This window comes from Paroedura picta, chromosome 12, assembly GCF_049243985.1.
Source record: "Paroedura picta isolate Pp20150507F chromosome 12, Ppicta_v3.0, whole genome shotgun sequence".
NCBI classification, from domain to species: Eukaryota; Metazoa; Chordata; class Lepidosauria; order Squamata; family Gekkonidae; genus Paroedura; species Paroedura picta.
The window spans coordinates 22977969-23000064 of NC_135380.1; the positions used below are offsets into that span (position 1 = coordinate 22977969).

General features: G+C 43.1%; 1 protein-coding gene across 1 annotated transcript; it reads right to left on the reverse strand.

Annotated features, from left to right (window-relative positions):
- Positions 1-1043: 1043 nt before the first annotated feature.
- MAT2A (methionine adenosyltransferase 2A) lies at positions 1044-9200 on the reverse strand. The gene is made up of 9 exons (XM_077305256.1): positions 8968-9200; positions 6333-6410; positions 6125-6247; positions 5925-6037; positions 5698-5841; positions 5240-5458; positions 4121-4303; positions 3461-3594; positions 1044-2534 (listed from the first exon to the last, which is right to left on the reverse strand). Exons 1-9 carry the CDS (start codon positions 9044-9046, stop codon positions 2432-2434), a joined length of 1176 nt encoding a protein of 391 aa, XP_077161371.1. The 5' UTR covers positions 9047-9200; the 3' UTR covers positions 1044-2431.
- Between the last annotated feature and the right edge of the window lie 12896 nt (positions 9201-22096).

Below are 22096 nucleotides of genomic sequence, written 5' to 3' on the forward strand. Positions count from 1 at the left end.
ACCACCCCTCTAAAATCCTCAAAGGAAGCCCAGACAACCTTTGAACTGATTCCCCAAGGTATCCTGCCTACAGCTGCTAATATCCTGCTAGTGCTTCACTGTAGCGCAGTCTTAAGGTGTACTCTTAGTTCCCGAAAGACTGAATCAGGGTATCCGGCTGCCTGCCATTCAACATGCCTCAATCCTCCGCATTGTATAGGATTTCTTCAGCAGGCAAGCTTGGAAAATTCCTTCACTAGTTGGTTCACCCCCTTGTATCACTGGACAGATGTTTCCTTGTTCTTGTACGAAGGCAGTGGCATCTACAATGAGAACATTTGCACAGTACAGCTGCCAGGTGCCTATTTGACCTCAATGAACAAAAGCTAGCAGCGATCTCTTCATCTATCCTACGTGGCAACTGAGGGGCTACTATCATGTGCAAGATACTGCCAAGCACAGTAATATCCCACGCAACATCCCACTTTCAGGCATAATGTTCTCTCTGCCACGTATGGCTGGTCTGTTTTCTAGGGACAGTGGTCCGCAACCCGCGGGCCACAGCCCGGTGCCGGGCCGCGAAGGCCTTGGCGCCAGGCCGCAGCTCCCTCTCCCCGCCCCCCCCCCCCGCAGTAAAAAACTTCCCAGGCCGCAAGCTTGCGGCCCGAGAAGCTTCTTACTGCGGGGGGGGGGGGGGAATCAGGGCCACGCATGTGCGGTTTTGGGAACGCATACATGCCATGCGCGGGCGGGCAGTTGCCCTGCTGGTCCCCAGCAAAAAGGTTGGGAACCACTGTTCTAGGAGTCAAATCTTGTACAGCCAGAAACCATCTCCAAAACACTGTCTGATTTGATTGGCCTGGCTTTGTCACAACATGTAGAGTACAGTCTTCAGCTATGGAATTCTGATGTGTATTGTCTCATTTTCCTGTACATGCACAGCAGCTGTGGAAACGACAGTCATACCAGCATTCTTAAAAGGGGAGGCTCCTTATGTATCTTTGTTCAAGACAACAGTCATTTTTCCGACCTTTACTTGCCATACACAGAATATTGAGACAAGGTTGAGATAGAACCTACCACTTTATTGAGATCTTCAATCAACTTGGAATTTTATGAACCAGACATACGTAATAAACACCCAGAAGTGGATTGCAAAAGGCACTTCCTGCTTAGGACACTGGCCATGGGATGGGCAGGTAAACAAGCTAGCTTCTCTGTACAACACCAGCCAAGTTAGCCCTCCCAAGGCCAGCCACCTCAGCACTGCCCTCCCCTGTTTTACACAAGCCAGACCCCCTGTAGGTTGTCACCCAAGGCTTTTCTGTAGGACACCTTGGCCTAGCAGGGAATACTGGAAAATCAAGGAATTTGTGGTGTCAAAAAGAAACTTTAGAAGCTGCCATTTGAGACGAGGGCTTCTCTGTACTCACACCCTGTCCCAAACACAATAAATAAGCAATTATAAAAAAATTTCAAGTATGTAGGGTTTCTCCCCGCTTCCTTTCCAAATGCACTTGTGTTCTGAAGGAAGCTGGTTTCTCTGTAGCTACACCAGCAACTTCAGAATGTGATTTGGACCTGACTTTGAAAACTTAAACCCTGGGAGTTTTGTGCAACATGGATTCCTTGGCTTTTCTGAAGAAAAAATAATTCCAGGCGCCAAAGTATGCAGCCTACAGGCCTTGGATACATCCCTGTGACTTCTCTGTAATACATCACAAAGTTGGCCAAGTGCCTGTTCTGATAAAAGTTGGTGGGGTTTGGCTAGTGCTAAAACCATGCATAGGACCTCTTTAAAACCTTATTACGTACATCCTCCAAGAAGACAGAGTAGGAAATGATTAAAATATGGTGCTGACTTAATTTAAGAGCATAATACCATGGGTTGTCATACCAGATCTGCCTCCATATAAAACCACACCAAACTGGAACTCCAGATGGAACTTGTGCTGCATGCAAGGCTATCTGGTAAGAAAATGGCTCACAAGAGAACTACTTAGCTGGAGGAAAATGGGCTTTACATTCTCAGTGGAGCCAAGTCATTGCATCATGCAGGTCTATGTTTTTGGATAGAGACTATGTGGAACCACAGACGTTGCATGTTACAATAGGAGTTTCTTTTTTCACTGTTTCAAGGAAAGGAGACCTGTTAGATTTTGGGAGAACATGAAGATTAGACTGAAGCACTGTTGATTACAGCCTGTTCCTCTCTATATTACACTGACAGCTCCTATGGTCAACTGGCTCTACTTGCATGTCAAGAAAGAGGAAAAAGCACAGTGCAAATTGTGGTCCCCATAGGAATTAATATGCCTGGAAATGGACAGTGTGCACCAAGTTAAGAGCAAAGAAGGACAGGACCAGTTTAGGGAAGGGGGCTCTTTCCCACAGAGCCTGAAAGTTTCTCTGTAATTACACCAACAGGACTGGGGAAAGAAGCCCTACATATTCAGTATTTAAGTTTTCTGGGTACTTCCCATGGGAAGCTGTCCCTACCAAAGTGGCCATAGGCTGCAGTCTTCTGATAAATAGGCTTCTTCAGATCCAGATCCCTGGAATATACAAGTCCGTAACTCAATATAGGGCATTCACCAAGCAAAGCAAAAAGCAGCAACACCTGAAGGATCAACTTGTACGCAGGGATGCTCAATAATGTAGGTCCATAACGGATCAATGGCTGCCTTGTAGAACTCACAGTAACCCATTTATGCCTTTTGGGAAAATGCAGACAACAGCACAAAGGATGTCCTAAAGCTCTAAGCCTCTGGGCTCAATTGGCATTGTGTAGTACTTACCAGCCTGTCACAGCCGCTACATCCAACTGCAAATCACCACATGGCTCTCCAATGGGGTTGACACTAACTGAATAACCATTTTTTTCTGACCAGACCTGCCCATTTCCAGAGCACATTCTTCAGGACATGGGCAGCAAGGCGGCAACACAGCAAAGTTTGTAGAGCCAACCACCTCCAGGGATTGCAATGGCACGGGGATGCATTAAGTAAGTGATATGAAGGCTGTCTAAAGTCTTGGGCATCACTGATTCTAACACGTCTTTAATTTTTAGTGTTTATCCAAAGAGCAGCCTTAACAGAGAATCAATATTAATATGAAGCCCTTGGAGACTGTTCCCAGTTAGAGAACTCAAATACTCTACAGGCCATCATTCAGCTGTACTACCTTGTTCTTATCAAATTCCCTGCAGCATACAGGTGACCTGACCTCAAACACAGACTGCAGCTACTTCCTTTATCCCTACAGATCAGCAGGTTAATTCCTCATTAACATTTTTCCTCCACTAGTCTGCAGTAAACGGGGGGAGTGTCACGTAATGGGAACTATATCAAAACCAATGTATATATGCAAGGCAGTTGATCACTGGCTGTGTCTTGAACATTTGCAGCCTAGCTTCATCCTTATTACCTTGCTTGTATTTATCTGTACAGATGTGCATGCTTATTCTGACCATTTTTTTTACCTGACAATGACCCCTGGGCGGAGGTCAAAGTTCTTCTTCACAATTTCTAGCAGCTCATGCTCACTCTTTTGGGAAGTGCCATAATGGAAAATAGAGACTGATAACGGGTCAGCCACACCAATAGCATAGGAAACCTGGAAACAAAATTAACAAACCACAAGCATTAAAATATGCAGTAATTTCAAACATCCTGTAGGACCACTGGTTTCCATCCCTGTAGACATGTCTGCCTGGTTATTATATCTGGTTTAGTACATAACCAGCACCTCTTAAGCTAGAGAGAAGCCTCTACCATAAACGATCACTATTTTGTGTGTAAAAATCTGATGCAGGAATTGGGACCTACCAAATGCCATATATTTACTGATCTGAAAGATCTTCCAGACCACACTACCAGCTTATACTTTTGCAATGCCAATACACCACTTAAGGCGACTGTGCCTTGTTTAGTCATCTATCTACATAACCGCATTTGCCCCAAACTTTTAGCTTGTATTTTGAATTTTATCTGACTGGTCTGTCAACATAAAGGGTGCCTGAAGATTACACCTTTAGAAGCTAGTACATGTTTATAGAGTACTGTTAGCTAACTGCAACTTAGCTGTAGTCCCCATTCCCCCTGCCCAATCTTTCAGCACAGAAGAAGCAGGTTGACTATACCTGGACAAGTACTCTCCGACACAGACCAGACATTACAAGGGATTTTGCAACCCAGCGAGCAGCATAAGAAGCTGAGCGGTCGACCTTTGTGTAGTCTTTACCAGAGAAAGCACCACCTCCATGAGCTCCCCAGCCACCATAGGTGTCAACTATTATCTTTCGGCCAGTCAAGCCAGCGTCACCCTGCAATTAACATGAAATCATTTAGCTTCCCTTTTATAGTCCAGATGGACACTTTCATAAGACAAAGTTGTTGATGCAAAGGGCTGTAAAAGTTTTATTTCACACTTCCCCCCAAAACACCATAAATGACACTTTATATGACCAAGACATATTCTGTAAATACAAAATTAATTTTCATAAACATAAATGAAACTATACTACCGATAGCTGTGTCTAGAACCCGACACAGAGTTGCAGCAGAAGAGATGTCAAGCCCATATCAACTCACATGTGATGTCCCTCAGGATGCGGCCCTCTCCCACACGCTTTTTAATGTCTTTACGTGCCCTCTGGCCCAGCTGGTCTGGAATTTTGGGCTGGGTTGCATCAGTAGTTGATGACACTCAGCTCTATGTCCTCATAGATGGCTGCCTAAACTCCCCCCCCCCATACATTTGCCAGATGTTTAAGAAGCTGTAGCTGGGTGACTGGAGCAGAATTGCCTGAAATTCAACCCCTCCAAAGATGGAGGGATCCTTTGACCTGGAATGAAGGGGGCAGACCAGGAAGCGCGATTACCTGATCTGGTTGGGGTATATCTTAACACCTCGCCTTGTGCCAGGAATCTGGGAGTGATCCTTGACACTTCTCTTACTATAGAGGTGCAGGTCAGGCAAAGCTACTAGCACCCTATCTGTCTCCAGAGCAACTGGCCAGTGATCCCTTCAATAGTCACCTCAAACATTGATTTCTGTAACTCGCTCTAAGCAGGCCTTCCCTTGTTTGATTTGTCTTATTATTATTCTGGTAATGTTAATATGACGTGGGTTTTTTTATTCTGTAATCCACCACATTTCACAAGAGTGATGGATAATAAATCTAATAATAATAGCTACCATCTACAGCCTCTCAAAAAGCTAGTATATTTGTTGTCAACAGAACAAAAGCCACTCATACCTGGGGTCCACCAATTACAAAACGACCACTCGGCTGCAAGTGATAGACTGTGCTATCATCCAGATATCTTGCAGGCACAACAGCTTTGACCACTTTCTCTTTCAAGGCATCTCTCATTTCATCCAGACAAATTTTATCATCATGTTGGACAGAGATAACAATCGTATGGACTCTAATGGGAACAACAGCACCTCGATCCTGCCTGTACTGCACAGTCACCTGAAACACAACCAAGATAAAGTTAGTATTTTATATGTTCTGCATACCTTCAGATTCTGACAAACTATTACAACTAAACGCATAACTAACTGGCCTCTTCTAGCAGAGAAATGTTCTATGGATGTACCCATGTGAAGTAGCCCAGTGAAGTTTGTCTGCTGCTTTGCAGCAGCTACTTATGTAGGCTGGCTTTCATTCACATTCCTTTCACTAGAGATTTATACCAACAAGACACTTACCTGTGTTTTTGAATCTGGGCGCAGCCAGGGCAAAGTACCATTACGACGGAGTTCTGCCAGTTTAGCATTCAGCTTGTGTGCCATTATAAGTGTCAAGGGCATGCACTCTTCAGTCTCATCAGTAGCATAGCCAAACATCAAGCCCTGTAACAAACAAATATTTGGAAATCCAGCTTCCAAGAGAGCCCTAGGAATTCTATCAGATTTTGTGCAGTCTGAATACCAACCTGATCTCCAGCACCAATGTCTTCTTCATTTCTGTCAAGATGAACTCCCTGAGCTATATCAGGGGACTGTTGCTCCAGCGCAACCAATACATTGCACGTCTTGTAGTCAAAACCTAGGAACCACAAAAGCAATTAAACATAAAGAGCCAAAAGTTTTCCATTCAGAACCAGAAAAAGCTTATCTCATAAGGACCACCTACCTTTTGAGGAATCATCATACCCAATGTGTTTGATTGTGTCACGAACAACTTTTTGATAGTCAACCGCAGCTCTGGATGTTATTTCACCAGCCAGAAGAATCATTCCAGTCTTAGCAGCAGCTTCTACAAAAGACCATTATATTCATGTGAGTTAAGGACTGCTGATCTCAACAGGTGTTTTCTTCCTTTAATAGAAGAGTTCACTCACCACATGCTACTTTGGCATCTGGATCTTGTCTAAGATGTGCATCAAGGACAGCATCACTAATTTGGTCACAAATCTTATCTGAAATTAAAAAGCTCATGTTATTTTCTAAACATCGGGTTGCTATTATTCCAAAGCTTTAATAGTTCAGAAAATTAGCAATTTTATTCATTTACATACCCCAGTAGTATCACAAGATAGGAACATTTAATCTAGTAATTTGCTAGTTATTCCTGGGCTGCATAATTATTTGAATTTTTAAAATTTGCATATTACTAAACCATGTATCAAAGTACCTTTCTGTTACTAAAGTAAGGAGGCTTAACTAAAATCTTCACTCATAAATAGCTATTATTCTTTGACTTCAAGGACTGGGGAACCCAAATATTGTCTGAACGGCATAGGAGAGTCCAACCTTACATTACATCAATTACAGGTTCAGTTGAGCCACTCACACATTGCATCTCCATTTTTTGCCATCCCAGATTCTTTTACCTAATCATACATAATCTGATTCCAAAGCATTAAGATGCTACAACTAGAGCTAGAATCACATTGAGAATGTTGGATTTATAACCTGCTCTCTGATCACAAAGCTCTCCTCAGTGGCTTCCCCCCATGCCTAAGTCCTTTGCGTCTATGCCCCAATGTTCCACTGATGAACTACTTTAGCGCTGAATAACTACTTATTGTAGTAGGTGAATGATTAGCTAGAGACTTTTCAGAATAATGCAAGGACAAAGACCACCAACAGTTCCACATAACACAGGTCTCCAGAACACGAAGAAGACTGAGTCACAACACTCAGTAAAAGCAGTCTAGCTTCTACCAAAGAAGGCCCAGTATATCAAAGGAAGTGTTGTCTCCTCCCAGTGTTCTAACAAAACCTCACCAGGAATGTCTACTGTATTTTAGTTCCAATTGTCAATGCTCCCGTCCAGTAGTTGTGCCACTAAGCCAAGAATAGCCAGCAACACAGTCTACATAAAAGGATATAAATGTCATTTACTTATTGGTTGTATATACTGCCACCTCCATGCAGAGGGGCTCAGGGTGGTTTACAATGTACTATATAAAATCACAATAAAATATCATTAAGATATTAACATATCCAACTGTCAGGGAAAGAACATATACATCCGTCACTGGTCACATGATTAAATCATGAAGCTCTCAAAGTCACAGCAGCAACTTTAATTATAAAGCCAGAATATGTTATGGTGCTCAAGTTAAGCCGGGTGTATTTATCAAACGTTTATTTGCTAGTCGCTGTATCACAACACAATATAGTGAACCATCACAGACCAATGCTAACCTTTATTTCCAAATATATAAGGCTCTTGTGCAGAGCAGGAAAACATTCTAAAAATCTAGTCAGGAGGGCTGCTGTGTTGGTCTGAAGCAAAATGAAGTTTGAGCCTGGTAGCCCCATTAAGACCAATCAAGTTTTATTCAAGGTAAAAGCTTGCGTGAAGGCTTGAAACTTAATAAGTGCACTCAAAAACCAATTCATGATGGCAAAACCAATGTGACCGTGATACAAAATCTATCCAACAAAAGGAAAACAGGCATCTGGCCACAATGTACTTGTCAAAGGCACAAAAACATGTTGCAGATGCAGCCACTAAAAAACTTGATCAGGTTGTCTTGTGCAGGTTTTTGTACACCTCAGAGAGCAAAGCTGTCATGGGGTGCCGCATGGCTTAATGAGGCAACATGCCCATGGTGCAACTGCTGATTTCCTGCAGCGGAAGCCACCCTGACTTCCCTTCATTCTGCTCCTGCAGCAAAGACTCCTTGTTAGAATACAGATGATCTTCCCATATACAAAAGCACACACATACAGAGCCGAAAATGGATTTCCCAGCTATCTCACCCTCCAACTGCCACCACTCAGCATTGGCAACTACCCAACCGTCATGGCGGAGGACAAAAAACACTTCCTACCGAAGTGCTCGTCTCACTTCAGACTAATCAAACCAAGCCTTTCCATAAATCACATTTACTCCCATCCTCTCTTCTCCCAACACTCGCACTCGATTTCTAGGAGCAAAAAACAACAACAACTGAGAGCTAAATACGACCCGCCCTTCCTTAAAGAAGTCTGGAATGGGGGACATCCCGTTCACCATCTCTTGTTCTAAGCCTCGTAAACCTGAGCATCCCCTTTCCCCTCCTTCCTCGCACCACTTCAAAGACGATGATTTAAAATGGATGCCTCCAAGCTTCTCTTCCCCCCCCCGTCCCCATCCTCTTCCCCAAGAACTCTCCATGTGGACACCACGTGGTCAGCGCCGGAGTCGCCTGCAATGCGGGAGCGCGCGCCCGTACAAGAAGCCGGTTTCGTCATCTTTTTTCGCCCATTCCCGTGATTATACGAAGCAGGCTAGAAAGAAAAAGGGGATAATGCGCGCTCCCCCTCCGCTCCCCATAATCCAGCGCGACTGAATCGGATTCCCGAGGGGGGGGGGGTGCGCATGCGGCCCCACTGCCTCCTCATCACCAGCCCGTCAGTCCGAGACGAGCCTCGGGTGTTCCTTCCCGCCGCCCCCCGCAGCCGCGATCGCGTCAGTCACAGAATGTCGCCCTCCCTTCCTCCCGCCCCCCCCCCCCGGGCTCGGTCTTTCCTTTCACTCACCTGGGTGCCCCTCCCCCACCGACTCTGAGGTGAAAAGGAAGGTGCCCTCCTCGATCCTGCTGTCGCGGAATCCGTTCATGGCGATTCTCAAGAAGCTGGAAATGGTGGGGGAAGAGAAGAAAAACGAAGCACAGAGACAGGGTCAGGAGGCGACTCGACACACGAACAAAGCAGGCGTCCCCAAAGCTCCCGTCTCCCCAAAGGTGGCGCCCGAAAGGAATGAGAGCGGCCGCCGCTCAGCGTGGGTATTTATAGCGCTAGGCCCCTCCCACCTCCCGGAAAACCCCGCCCCTCGTCCTCCGGCTATAACCTAGGCGAGGCCGCGGAAAGAGCGAGCGCTATCTGGGCGCCTATCGAGCTGCCCGGGCAGGCTAATTGCCTTTTTTTAAAAAGCCCGCTTCGCTCATTTCCGTGCCTTTGGAAATGACATTTCGCCCCCAAATTAATAAAGGACTACGTATGCACCGCCTATTTATATAGTTATTACCCAGTGTGACCCAGGCAAAATAATAAGCGGGATCTCCGCCTCTCCCTCCCGCGCATGTCTCTGGCTTCTTCCAGTCGCTTTGCGGCCTGTGGGAGGCGCGGGGCCACTCACCCTTTTCCCGCCTTGGCGTGGCCGTGCGAGCGCCGCTTTTAAGAACGCGGCCTACCTGTACGCCTCTAGCCGTTTCCCTTAAATCCCAGTCATATAAACGGGGTTTGTTTCTAAGGAAAGATGCCTGAACGGGGCTGTACCTCTCATATGCGCGGCGCACAAGGGCCCCGAGAGCTTGCATTCTCTCTCTCTCTCTCTCAGGAGGCGGAGGGAGCTGTGTGGTCCCTCGCGATGCCTTGAATAGCCACGACGGCCATTTTGGTTCAGTTTCCACTTTCTTTTGGAATCACCCGAGGCTTCGTTCACACAGTGAGGCTTCGAAATTATTAGTGCCTGGTTAAAGAACAAAGCAGGGACCGGCACTGAAACATGGAAGCCTGAACATCGTGTACAGCAGCGCTAAACGCGCACTCCACGGCCTCCCCAGATTGTCAGCAGGCAGATCAGGCTGTCAAGCGACAATGCTAGGGATATTCCCTCAGTCTCACTGTGGGGATTGCTGTGTCTGCTTATTGGGGAACAAGCTTCTGGGTACAAAATAAGATCAAGTTGCCTCACTGCAGTGCCTGGAAGTAAGCCCAGCAAACACAATGGGACTTCCCTTAGGGTAAATATAGGGGATCAGGAATGATGCATGACATTCGCAAGATGCAATAATGTTCATGCTTTCAGATCTTAATGTTGGACGTAGGGTTACTAACCCCAAGCTGGGAATTTCCTGAAGATTGTAGTGGAATCTGGGGAGGTTGAGATATCAGCCTCAGCAGGTATAATACCATGGACTGCCCTGAGCCTCAGGGAGGGGGAGTATATAAATGTAATAAATAAATATCTCTGTACTCTGGAGATTGTTATTCCTAAATCTCCAGCAATTTCTAAGAAAAAGCTGATAACCCCAGTGAACAACACAATGCCAGCAGAATCCAAAAGCATCTTATTTCCGAAGCCTCTTATTTCTGAAACCAGCCCCAGTTAAGGAGTTTCCCTTTCACCAGCAATACCATCTATGAGCCTATCAGTCAAAATAAAGCACCTGTATTATCTCTCCAGCCCCATCTGAGACTCACCCTTCTAACAGGTTCTAGCTCAGCTTTTCATGAAATCCTGGGGTTTACCAAATGGGTGAAAGTTAATTATATATATAAATTTGTCAAACATTTATTGGATGATATGACTATATATATGGAAATGTCAACCCCCCATGGCCAATGATGAGCCTGGAGGGGGTGGGAAATGGAAGGGGCCCCAGGTGGGGGTGTACTCAGCTATGCTTCCCAATCATATTCTGCACAATTACACCAGTTCTGGGGTTTGTCAAAGCCTGAAGAATATTTCAGGGGTTTCTCAATGTTAAAAATGTTGAGAAAGGCTGCAATGTGGCCTCATTATATAGCTCCTTTTCTTTTAGGAGCGTAAGGAATATAATAAAGTAGAGAATCAAAGCTTGTGTCTTACATAGCTACCAGTTCCTAAAATAGACATTAGAGATTATGTTGTTTTATCCCTTTTCATATGTATGCTTCCTATAGCATATCAAATTCTTCACTAATCTATACAGCTTCAGCAAAACATCAATAACTTAAATTTAACCATAGTCATATTTACATAATTTATTGTACATCACTGGTATTTGCATATTTAATTGGGAATCTTGAAACTTAACATCAACTTTATAATACAATATTTAATTAATGCAAAATATTTCCAGCCAACACGTGATCCCCAGTTAAAGTTCTACCAATCAGGGGCCATGAAAATTCAGACCACAGAAGAAAATCAGGCTTGTACATCATGAAGAAGATTTCACCTGCTGAATTTTTACATGTCCTCCAGCTGCTAAAGCTACTAGGAAGGCCAGTTGTCAGTTCTATTGGGCTGGTGGGGAAAATGGGAAATAATGCTAAAAAAACAGAAGACATACTAGGGAATAAGATTTAAGTAAGATTATTCAGTTGCCCACCATTTTCAACATGGAGACATGAACCTACTTATACTGATTCAAACCATTAAGGTCAATATTGTCTACTCAGACTTCCAGCAATCTCCAGGGTTTTAGGCAGAGGTCATTCACATCACCTACTGTCATATCCTTTAACTAGAGATAATTAACCTTGGATCTTCTGTATGCCAAACCCCCCTCCCCCCATGACCTGCTGTAAGTTGTGGTCATCAAAGTCAAATACATCATGCACTGTTTGTGTCTGAACTATTCAAAGTACTTAAGTGGTGTTTCTCTGTCCCTTATAGCAACATCATTCAATGCTAATTCAATGCGCTCTAGAGCTGTAATTTCTTCCCACACACACATATTTACAAAAGTTTTTCAACTGTTAGACTAATTTTTAAAAATGTGGCTGAGGGCTAGATTTGCTGTACTATTGCCGATACACACTTGTACTGAAAATACAAAAAACACAGCCAAACTGTCTAAATAAAGATAAATCTGCACATTCTAGCAAGCAATGTATCTACTATCAGTCATCAAACTGCAGAGGGGAATGATTCTGTGCATAATAAGTAGACCAACTTAATGTCTCAACTATGAAAATGGGGGACATGTGCCTTCTTGCTGTAGATCAAGATTATTTCATTCACCAACTGTGCAAGTACAAAAGCGACCATAATTGACATGTATAAGTAACAGAAATAGTTCAGTTAATAAGGTACAACAACCCAGCCATGACCCTGTAGCACAAGCAGCTACCGCAGAGGTACAAAGCAGTTTATGCAGTGTCTGAACCAACCACCTAAAAAGGCACTATCATCTTTGTGGGGAAAATGTCATTTACAACCTTAATTAATAAGCTTCAATAGAGCAACAAAGCCATTCTATTGCCAATTCAGACATTCTGAATGGATGGAAGAATCAAATTGTTCCTACATTTCCTTTATACCAGTGCAGCCTGAAGATATATTGGCACAGGGAATCTGTGCTGGATAGCACCAATGTAGTGTTGTTGGTACCCAGGGCTGTCAGAACAGCAGTTGTGCAAAGGAGTAGGGGGAAACTGGGTGGAGTCTAGGCATATCATGGCATAATTGGGTCTTTGTCAAAATCCTATGCTTGATAAGGGCATGGTCCAACCTTTCCCAAAGGCAAAAGAGGAGGCCTATATTAAGACACTCTCACTCATTGTAAAGTCAGAAGGACCTGCGCACACAATCTCAATAGTGGATAAGATTCTAACCAACTTTGTAGCTAATCACATCACAAGCAGAAAACACTAATCACATATAGCAAACAAACCACAGTATTTTGTTCCATGTTGAAAGAATGATGAGTACAAAAGGGGAGACTTTGCTGATGCATAAAGGAAGCACTTAACACAAATAAACAAACACCCAACAGTCAGGTAGAACAGGGGAAAGGGGCAAGTGAAGAACACTTCCCAGAACCTTCACTGCCTACCTAGCACAAGGAGAACTTCACTGAGGTTCCTACTGGAAAGTTCACTGTTTTCTTGGCAGTGAAAGGAGAGGAGACAGGTTGCCACTACACTATGTTGTGTTTTGACAATCACCTTTCCTACTGGAGTATGAATGCACACTAAACTTCAAAGACATCCTGATTCTTCACCCCACCTCTGCTTACTGCTGGCATGACAATAAATACAGTATCTGGGCTGCATGATGAAGTCTTTAATTGTTCTGTCATGTGTTGTTTAAAGTTTTAATAAATGGATTGTGTTGCATGCAGTGTTTTTAGTATAGCTTGGTATAGTGGTTAAGAGCAGCCGCTTCTAATCCAGTGAGCCAGGTTTGACTCCCCACTCCCGCACATGCAGCCAGCTGGGTGACCTTGGGCTCGCCACAGCACTGAGAAAGCTGTTCTGACCAAGCAGTAATATCAGGGCTCTCCCAGCCTCACCTACCTCACAGGGTATCTGTTGTGGGGAGAGGAAAGGAAAGGTGATTGTAAGCTGCTTTGAGATTCCTGGTAGAGAAAAGCAGCACATAAAACCCAACTGTTCTTCTACTACTACAGTGTGGAATCGCTGGATTGTCTCAGATGGATTTAAATCATTCTCCTTAAATAGCCGTTTGTGCTTCCTGTCCACTAGGCAGTAGGAATTGTCTGGGGAACTACTGTCATCTATCACTGGAGACACGTCTACAGTTTAAAAGGGAAAGAGGTATATGTATATATACCGATTATGGTCACCCTTTTAAAACCATTTACTTCAATAGATTTAGAAAGTAGTAACTCTGTTTAAGATTGTGCTTCTAGTGAGCATCATAACTATGTTTACATCGGTCTGTCCCTCATCACATTCTGATGCTTTAAACAGTATACTGAGGCATGATCTTCAAACTAGACACTGGGAGATATTAAGTAAACAAAACAGTGCTTTGGTGCTTCTTTTTCCTAAATCAGATTAGCTGAGTATTAAGAGTCTACTTACTCCTGGAAATCCAGTGTGGATCAATGAGAGACCAGTCTCATGGAGCATTTTATTAATCGAGGGCATTGCTGATGAAGGAAGAAAATAATATTTGCCTTAAAATCTTATCTTTCCTGTAACTTTGCACATGCTTGTGCCAAAACACAGTCTGTTGTACTGTTAAAAGAACCACTGTGGTAAGGTTTAGGATCTGTTGCATCATGTATAGCAGTTTGACATGTCCTAGAGGTGATGCTACCTCCTGTAAACAAATAAACAGAGACACTTCTCTGATCCATTATCTCTCCTGTCATATGCCAGGCTTGCTCTGTTATTAGTGTAACTTGATTATTAGTGTGACATGATTAATTTTAAAGAGGAAGCTAACCAATCCCTCCTTGGGGCTGCCCATGTCAAAGGCTAATGACATAAAAAGACTGAAAAATACCATCTCAGAATGACACGTTGTTCTTGTTCAAGCTAAACCAATTATCTGGCTTTATCGCAACAGGCAGGACTGCTGGAATCAGGATCATTGGATACCAAGAAGGAAGAAATTGGGGCCAAGGCCAGTTATGCCTAAGTATTTTAGCAGACATAGTTTTTCTTGCACCCACACATGCTAAAATTCCTCTTCTGTCCTGCTATTTATTTATGTGTTTGTTTGTTTGTTTATTTATTTATTTATAGGCCACCCATCCTGCAATGGGCTCAGGACAGCTGACAAGACTAGCAAGAACAAATATTAATGTCAAATTGTTAAAAACTAATGGCATCTTAAAGGAATATCAGACCTCCTTTAGATCTAGGGCACGGACAGGCAAAAGAGTTTTGAAGGCTATAGGACCAATGAGAATAAAAGGAAGTGTTGATTGGTTAAAATCAATATGAGGAATTCAGTACTTCCTAAAACATCTATCTATCTGTATTGAAAAGAACATAATTGTTTTCTAGCTAGTCCTCCTCCCTGTTAGATTTGTTCTCTTTCCCAAATCAGTATATGTCATAACTCTTCCAGTCTGCCTTTCTTAATATATTAATATATTATTGCTTCCAGGGTGTACCGGTTTCTTTTCATGGCTCTCTTTGCTCTACCACCTGAGCTTTGCTTATCTTGATTTGAGGCATATCTGCCTCATTGATGATGCAGGAAATGGCATGCGGAAAAGATTTAGCCTTGTAGCTTATCAGGGCACTCATGGCTGATAGACTCAGTGCCTATTATCCATTATCTCCTCCAGTGCCATTATCAAGAGGAAACAGGGAACGCAATGCAAGGCCTAAATTAACAGACATCTGCCATTTTAAAATTCAAGGATGCTTTGTTTAAAAAGAGCCTATAAAAATGTTTAGCAAACCATTCCCAATGCGCCCTGACTCATCTTGCTCGAGTGGCAAAGCAAGGTCAGTGAACAGCATCCACCTTGCATATAGGATGTCCACTGATGGAACCCAAGGACAAGCTATGACAAAAGCATAAATGCAGGGCTTTAGGTTGCTAATAGAGGCAGAGTCTATGTATGAAGAAGGCAGGCTGTTTGTTAAGTAAACAGTAGTTAAAGCTTGTGGGGTTTAGCATGGGGTTAAAATAAACAGAAACTAAAGAGGAATGGAGAGGAGTATATGTAGGAAAACAAAAAGGAAAGTGGGAATATCCTTTGAAAGACTGGGAACAGGGCAGGATTGTATGGGAATGTTAAACAGAGAAAGTGAATGGGCGCAGCTGAGGTCATAGAACTAATTGTGAAAAAGAAAGTTTGGAAAGTAAAAGGGAGGATATCTTAATGATCAGTAATGTCCAATATATTTTTAATTACTTTGAACTCTGGAAGCAGGGGAAAACAATTTAAAGGAACCAAGTCTATGTTCAACAGGAAAGAATCACAGCCTTGATCTGTTGAGAAAGTCTGAAGACAGGTGAAGGCTGAGGGCCTTTACGCACGGGGATCTTTGTTGCAAATTGTTTGCGGAATGAAAAATCGCCATTTAAAATAGTGGAATTCGTCGTTATGCATACCTGCCTTTGTAGTGGAATCAGTTGCGTTTTTTAGCGTTTCCCACAGGTTTCCGGTCTCGGCAGAAATCGCTAGAAAGGAAGCGCTCTTGCCAAGCTCGTCCCGCCCCTGGCCGTCAAGCAGCCAATGGGCAGCCGTTAGCATGCTCCCAAACAGCCCCTTTCCCTTTAAGAAAGGTTTAAAAAAAAAAAACAGACCCATAGCAACGAATCTAGGTAGATTCGTTGCAACGGAGAGACCCATCCAGCTGCCTAATGTGAGCTGTCGTTTGATCGTATGATTATTGCCACGCTGCCTCGAGTGATAAAAAAAAAATCCCCACCCCTCTCACGGGCCTGATTTTCGGCTGAATTAATGTGTAAAAAATAAAGGGACTTTATTTCAGCAAACGGGCTTTTATGTGGTTTGTGCTTAGTGACTAAAGGTAAAGGACTGAAGCCAGGGAAGCCTCTAAACAGAAAGAGGCTCGCTGGTGCGTTTATCCCCGCTCGCTCGGAGAAAAAAAAATGGCGATCGCTTCGCCGGAAGTTTGGAGGACAGGCTCAGGAGGAGGGACTTTGAAGAAACCGCAACAATGGTAACGCACAGGTCTTTATCGCTAGTGTTACAGATTGTTTGCAAGAGTGTAGCGCTTTCCGGAGGGTGAATCCACTTTTTGGGATTCCCCTGAAAGCGCTACAACGAAGCGCTTTTTGCTGATCGGTTTCAGGAGTGTTGCAGATTGTCTATGATGTCGTGCGTTAAGGCAAATCAATAGCGTTTTCAATTAGCAACCATTGTGCGATTTTGAAGCCGTGCAAAAAGCCCCTGAATTTTGTCTTACATGTCAAGATGGTAGAGACTACTCTGGATCATGGTTGAAGCAAAGTGTCAATGTTGCAAATGGCAACTTTGATGAGTTGCTGGAGTTTGAATAGTTATGAAAAATATTTGCACCCACTAAGCCTGAAACATTCATATCAGCATTGCTGACCTTGCCCCTCTTCCCCTGGCATCCAGTCTGTATTTCTGTTGTCACCTCTCCATTCCCTGCATTAGCATTCTCCCTGCTGAAACTGAATGCATCTTGAATGTAGAGAAAAGTGCAAAGATAGCTAGATTCATTTTCACTTTATGTTTAAGCAGGAGACTTGTCACACAAAAGACCTGTTATGTGTGTGATTTCAGTAATAAAAGATTACGGTAATGCATTGAGACAAATAGCTCCAGTTTTGCTATGCCAGTGGCAGCTACACCTTTTCTAATGTTGGGGTAATGTACTTGCAGTTAGTTCTCCATGTTCCCAGCAACAGAGTCAAGAGCAACACAATAGCTATAGAAACAAAACCTAAATACAATCAAGCACACCATTGCTGGAAGTTCTACCACAAGTTAAAATTTAATTTTTTTCTAGGGGCAGTATAGTACCAGAGCATTATCTTTCTTTTAAATGTGCCAGTGAATTGAGTGGCATGGCAGCCATATTCCCCCCCCCCCCATGTTTTTCTTTCTCCCCTGTCATCTCCTTCCACTGTGGAGCACACTGATTGCTTTAAGAGATGTTGGTGGGTATGTAGTGGATAAAGAGGCATGTGTGAATGCCTAGGAGAAACAACCTCTGTATCACTGCTTCAGTTGTGCATTTATTCTGTTGTTTTAAAATGTATATCCTGTTGAGCAGCTTGCAGTAAAAATGTAAAGATACATCATACAATGAAAAAAAAATTCCAAAAGGGGCTATGCCTTGGCAATATTAGTTGGGACATGAAGTCCTGGGGAAATATTTGCCTGGATTTCAAGTCTTGTAAAACTATTCTTCAGGAGTACTTAACGGGTCTGACCCCTAGCTATGCATGCATTCCACTGGTCTCCATTTACCCAGGATAGTTTCTATTTTCTGGTAAATCATTGTCTCTATTGTGTCCCTACTTTTGCCCTCTATTTAATCTATACATTTGTCCTGCATTCTTCAGCCAAAGGAACTCAAAGCTGCTTGAAAATGTCTTGTCAAAACATTATTTGTACAAATTGTTCTTCCTCCCGGAAACAGTTGAATCTTCCAGGTATTCACATGCATATGCATGCATCTGGAGTCTAGCATTCATGAGGGCCTGTGTAATTTACAACCTGTCATTTCACACTCTGCAGCTGGAGAAGCTGATTTTGATGCTTCAAATATGTAGTATGAGACAATTTTGTTTCAGTGGCACAGCTTTAATCCAAAGAATGACATCCCACCATCTTTCAAGCCAGTGCTGGACAGGCTACTGCAAAGTAGAAGAAGAAAAAGAAGAAGAGTTGGTTCTTATACGCTGCTTTTCTCTACCAGAAGGAGTCTCAAAGTGGCTTACAATTGCCTTCCCCTTCCTCTCCCCACCACAGACACCCTATTAGAGCTAGATAAGAACAGCTTTATCAGTGCTGTGGCGAGCTCAAGGTCACCCAGCTGGCTGCACGTGGGGGAGCACTGAATCAAACCTGGCTCGCCAGATTAAAAGTTGGTGCTCCTAATCACTGCACCAGGTGTTAAAGAGTCTTCAGCACTGTGCAACCGTTTAGATATTGGCAACTGGAAATTGCAGCTTTCCAACCATATTGTTATTTTATTTGTAAAATTAAGTTAAAGCTATGCACATCAAAGGGTAAAATCCCTTGCTTTAAAAAGGGTGATTAGTTGACCTTGTTGACAACATGACAGTAATTATTATTTTAGGCAGCCTGCACTTCTCTGACTGCCCAATAATATCCAACCAAACTTTCCTGGTATCTGGTATAAGATGGAGCGTCTCCATTCATCATTGTAGGTGCATGTTGGTGACCAGAAAATGTCCCTGTTGTGATCCATGGTCAATAGACTTGCAACAATGGTTAAGCATAATTAGTTTTCAAGACATGAGAAAGAGGAAGGTCATCTCCAGGCTCTGTGTGGTCATAAAAATACTTTTAAGTATAGGATATCCTGTTGTGGAGTCATTTAGTCCGCTCAAACCACCGTTTATTTTGTAATCCTGTGTGATTTACAAATCTTTTCAGGAAAGGACTCCTTGTGGCCATATGCAGAAAACTGATGCAACCAAAACTCATTCTTGCCTTACAGAAAACATCCATATGATTTTACTAACCTTGAAGGAAATGGGAATTTAGGAGCGTCTATTTATCTGTTTCTATCTATTTATAATTTGTATCCCACATCCCCTTGAAGGAATTCAGTGCAGTGTACATGATTCCCATTTCCGCATTTTATCTATTCAATAAACCAGTGAGGTTGACAGAATATGACTGGGTTCAGGTCATCCAGAGAATATAACCATGGCTCCGCGGAGATAATGGGGGTTTTAATGGGGTTTTTAAGACTGTTGTTATTACCTGCCACGAGCCTGTTAGGGAGTGGCGGGAAATAAGCCGAATAAATAGACAAACAAATAAATATTAGCATGAATCTTCCCTATGTAGTTCTCAATTCTAACCACTGTACAACACTGGTCCTTTAATTCATGCAATACTTTTTATTCCTAGAATGTCACCTCTGTAGGTTCTCAAAGATAAATTTTATTTATTTATTTATATTTAAATTTATATTCTCCACACTCAGACCGGATTACAAGATAAAATTATATACATTTAAATTAGATTTAAAAAAACATTAAAACAAGAATTAAATTCTAAAATTGCCCAGAGTGCCTTTGTCTCTCATATGGGAGAGAGAAAGGGAGGATCATACAGAGTAACCCTCATTAGTAGTTTTAACTTGATGGAATTTTGGCAGAGGGGCCAGAAGATTCAGATGTTACTTGAGGTCTCATCCATAGGCCTGGCAGAACAGCTCCATCTTGTAATCCCTGCCAAACTGTCTAAGATCCTACAGGTCTCTGATTTTATTTGGCAGAGCATTCCACCAGGCTGGGGCTAGGGCTGAAAAGACTCAGGCCCTGATTGAGGCTAGTTTAATCTGTTTTTTTCTTGCTATCTGTTTTATCTGGCCGCAGTGCTGTATTTGAATCTGTCCACTGGATCCCGATAGGAACACATGCAGCTGTGCTCTGGACCAGCTGAAGCTTCTGGACCTACTTCAAGGGTAGTCCTGTGTAGCCCGAGTTGCAGTAATCTAGCCTGGAAATGACAGGATCACTGTGGCTAGGCTGGGTGCTGACAGATAGGGTGCTAGTTGCTATGCTTGGCAATGATGATAAAAGGCCTGGTGGCTGACATTTGTGACCTGAGCCTCCATAGATAGTAAGGCATTCAGAGTCATACCCAAGCTCTTGGTGGTTGCCAAAGTTGTTAACTGGACATGATCAAGAGTCAGGAGTTGCTGTGGCCCATCTGGGGCATGTTGACCCAGTCAGGGTACCACCATCTTAACTGGATTTAACTTCACCCAACTCCATTTGAGCCAATATACCACAGCCTCCAGATATCCAGATATCTGGCCAGAGAATATGGGAGTGTGGACAGATGGCTGTCCATCAGTAAATATAGCTGGTTGCCATCAGCATATTGATGATACCCTAGCCTGAAACTATCAGTTGTGTGAGGGGATCCACTTAGATATTAAATATCAGGGAAAGAATAACTCCTTACAGGAACTCGCATACTAGGGAATGCAGCTGGGAGGTTCTCTTCCCTAGCACCACCCTCTGTTCCTGACCTTGGAGGAAAGATTGCAGCCATTTAAAGGCAGCATCTTGAGATCCTGTGTTGGCAGGGTTCAAATAATGGCTTCACCATTATTAGAAATGATCACAGATGAGATCTTACTATACGTAATAAATATATACAGGAGCACACTGCCGTTTTTTTAGTCCATTGGCATCAATAGGTACATGAGTCACTCTTAGGCTTGCCAGTTCCGGGTTGGGAAATACCTGGAGATTTGGGGTGTGGAACTCAGGGAGGGTGGGGTTTGGAGAGGGGAGGGAATTCAGTGTGTATAATACCATAGAGTCTACCTTTAAAAATAGCCATTTTCTCCAGGGAAGAAAATGTCATCTGGATATCAGTTGTAATCTCAGGAGTTCTCCTGCTATCATCTGGAGGTTGGCAACCCTATTTGGATTTCTGTCCATTCTTCACCTCTATCATTGGAAGTCCTTTAGTTTCATATAATCTTTTCCTGCTCTATCCTTCACATACTTGTTATTGTAGTATCCTACACGAGCCAAAGCAGGGGCAGGGGAATCTGGAACCAGAACCAAAAACAAACAGACAAAAAACCACACTTTACCCTGACTTGGAACTGTTATTCAGACACTTAATCTCCAAATCTAAATATTCCATTTAGTTATCATGGCTAAATGGAATCAACTAATGCTGATTAACTTCTACCAAACAGTTCAGCTAAGCAGGAGATTGAAATAATGGTTGGTTAGTAAAGCTTAACAATTATTGGCAGAGATTTTATTAAGTGACTCATGTTTTGTATCCAACCTTGCATTTATCAGATGAAAAACCTGAGTACAAAAGGGCAGACAGCTGAGACAGACTCTCCTTTTAAGTATGTTACCAATCTATAAAGCTATTTTAATATCAGAATTAAACTGGTGCTGCTATTCATCAGCATGAGCAGAAGGAGCCATTGCATCCACCCAGACTCTCAGCCAATCAGATCTTTTCTGCCAACATAGCAATTTTTCTTTTGTTAGTTCATGGGAAGAGAAGAGATAGGAGATATGGAAGAAATTGTATTGGCAGGCAGAGCTTTGACCCTGAAGGAATAAGAACAGACTATGGGCACATAACAAAGTTTTATTATGCCTACCCACCAGTGCAATTTGAAGCCAGAAGTTTAAGAATTCCTCTACATTGCTTTAGTGCCAAGAATGAGCTGAAACAGACTAGAACAATTCACTCAACCTGATAGCTTTATATCAGCAAGATTCCTAGAGCCAGTTTGGTGTAATGGTTAGGAGTGCGGACTTCTAATCTGGCATGCCAGGTTTGATTCTGCACTCCCCCACATGCAGCCAGCTGGGTGACCTTGGGCTTGCCATGGCACTGATAAAATTGTTCTAACCGAGCAGTGATATCAGGGCTTTCTCAGCCTCACCCACCTCACGGGGGGTCTTTTGTGGCGAGAGGAAAGGGAAGGTGTCTGTAAGCCACCTTGAGCCTCCTTCAGGTAGAGAAAAGTGGCATATAAGAACCAACTCTTCTAC

What these genes read in the sequence shown, in the direction of transcription:
- MAT2A (XM_077305256.1), bottom strand. Translation starts at nt 9,046, where the DNA reads ATGAACGGATTCCGCGACAGCAGGATCGAGGAGGGCACCTTCCTTTTC. An exon ending in GCCCAGATTCAAAAACACAG is followed by an intron (nt 5,459 to 5,697) that starts GTAAGTGTCTTG and finishes GTTGTGTTTCAG; the next exon opens with GTGACTGTGCAGTACAGGCA. An exon ending in CGCCCAGGGGTCATTGTCAG is followed by an intron (nt 2,535 to 3,460) that starts GTAAAAAAAATG and finishes TGTATATTCCAG; the next exon opens with GGATCTGGATCTGAAGAAGC.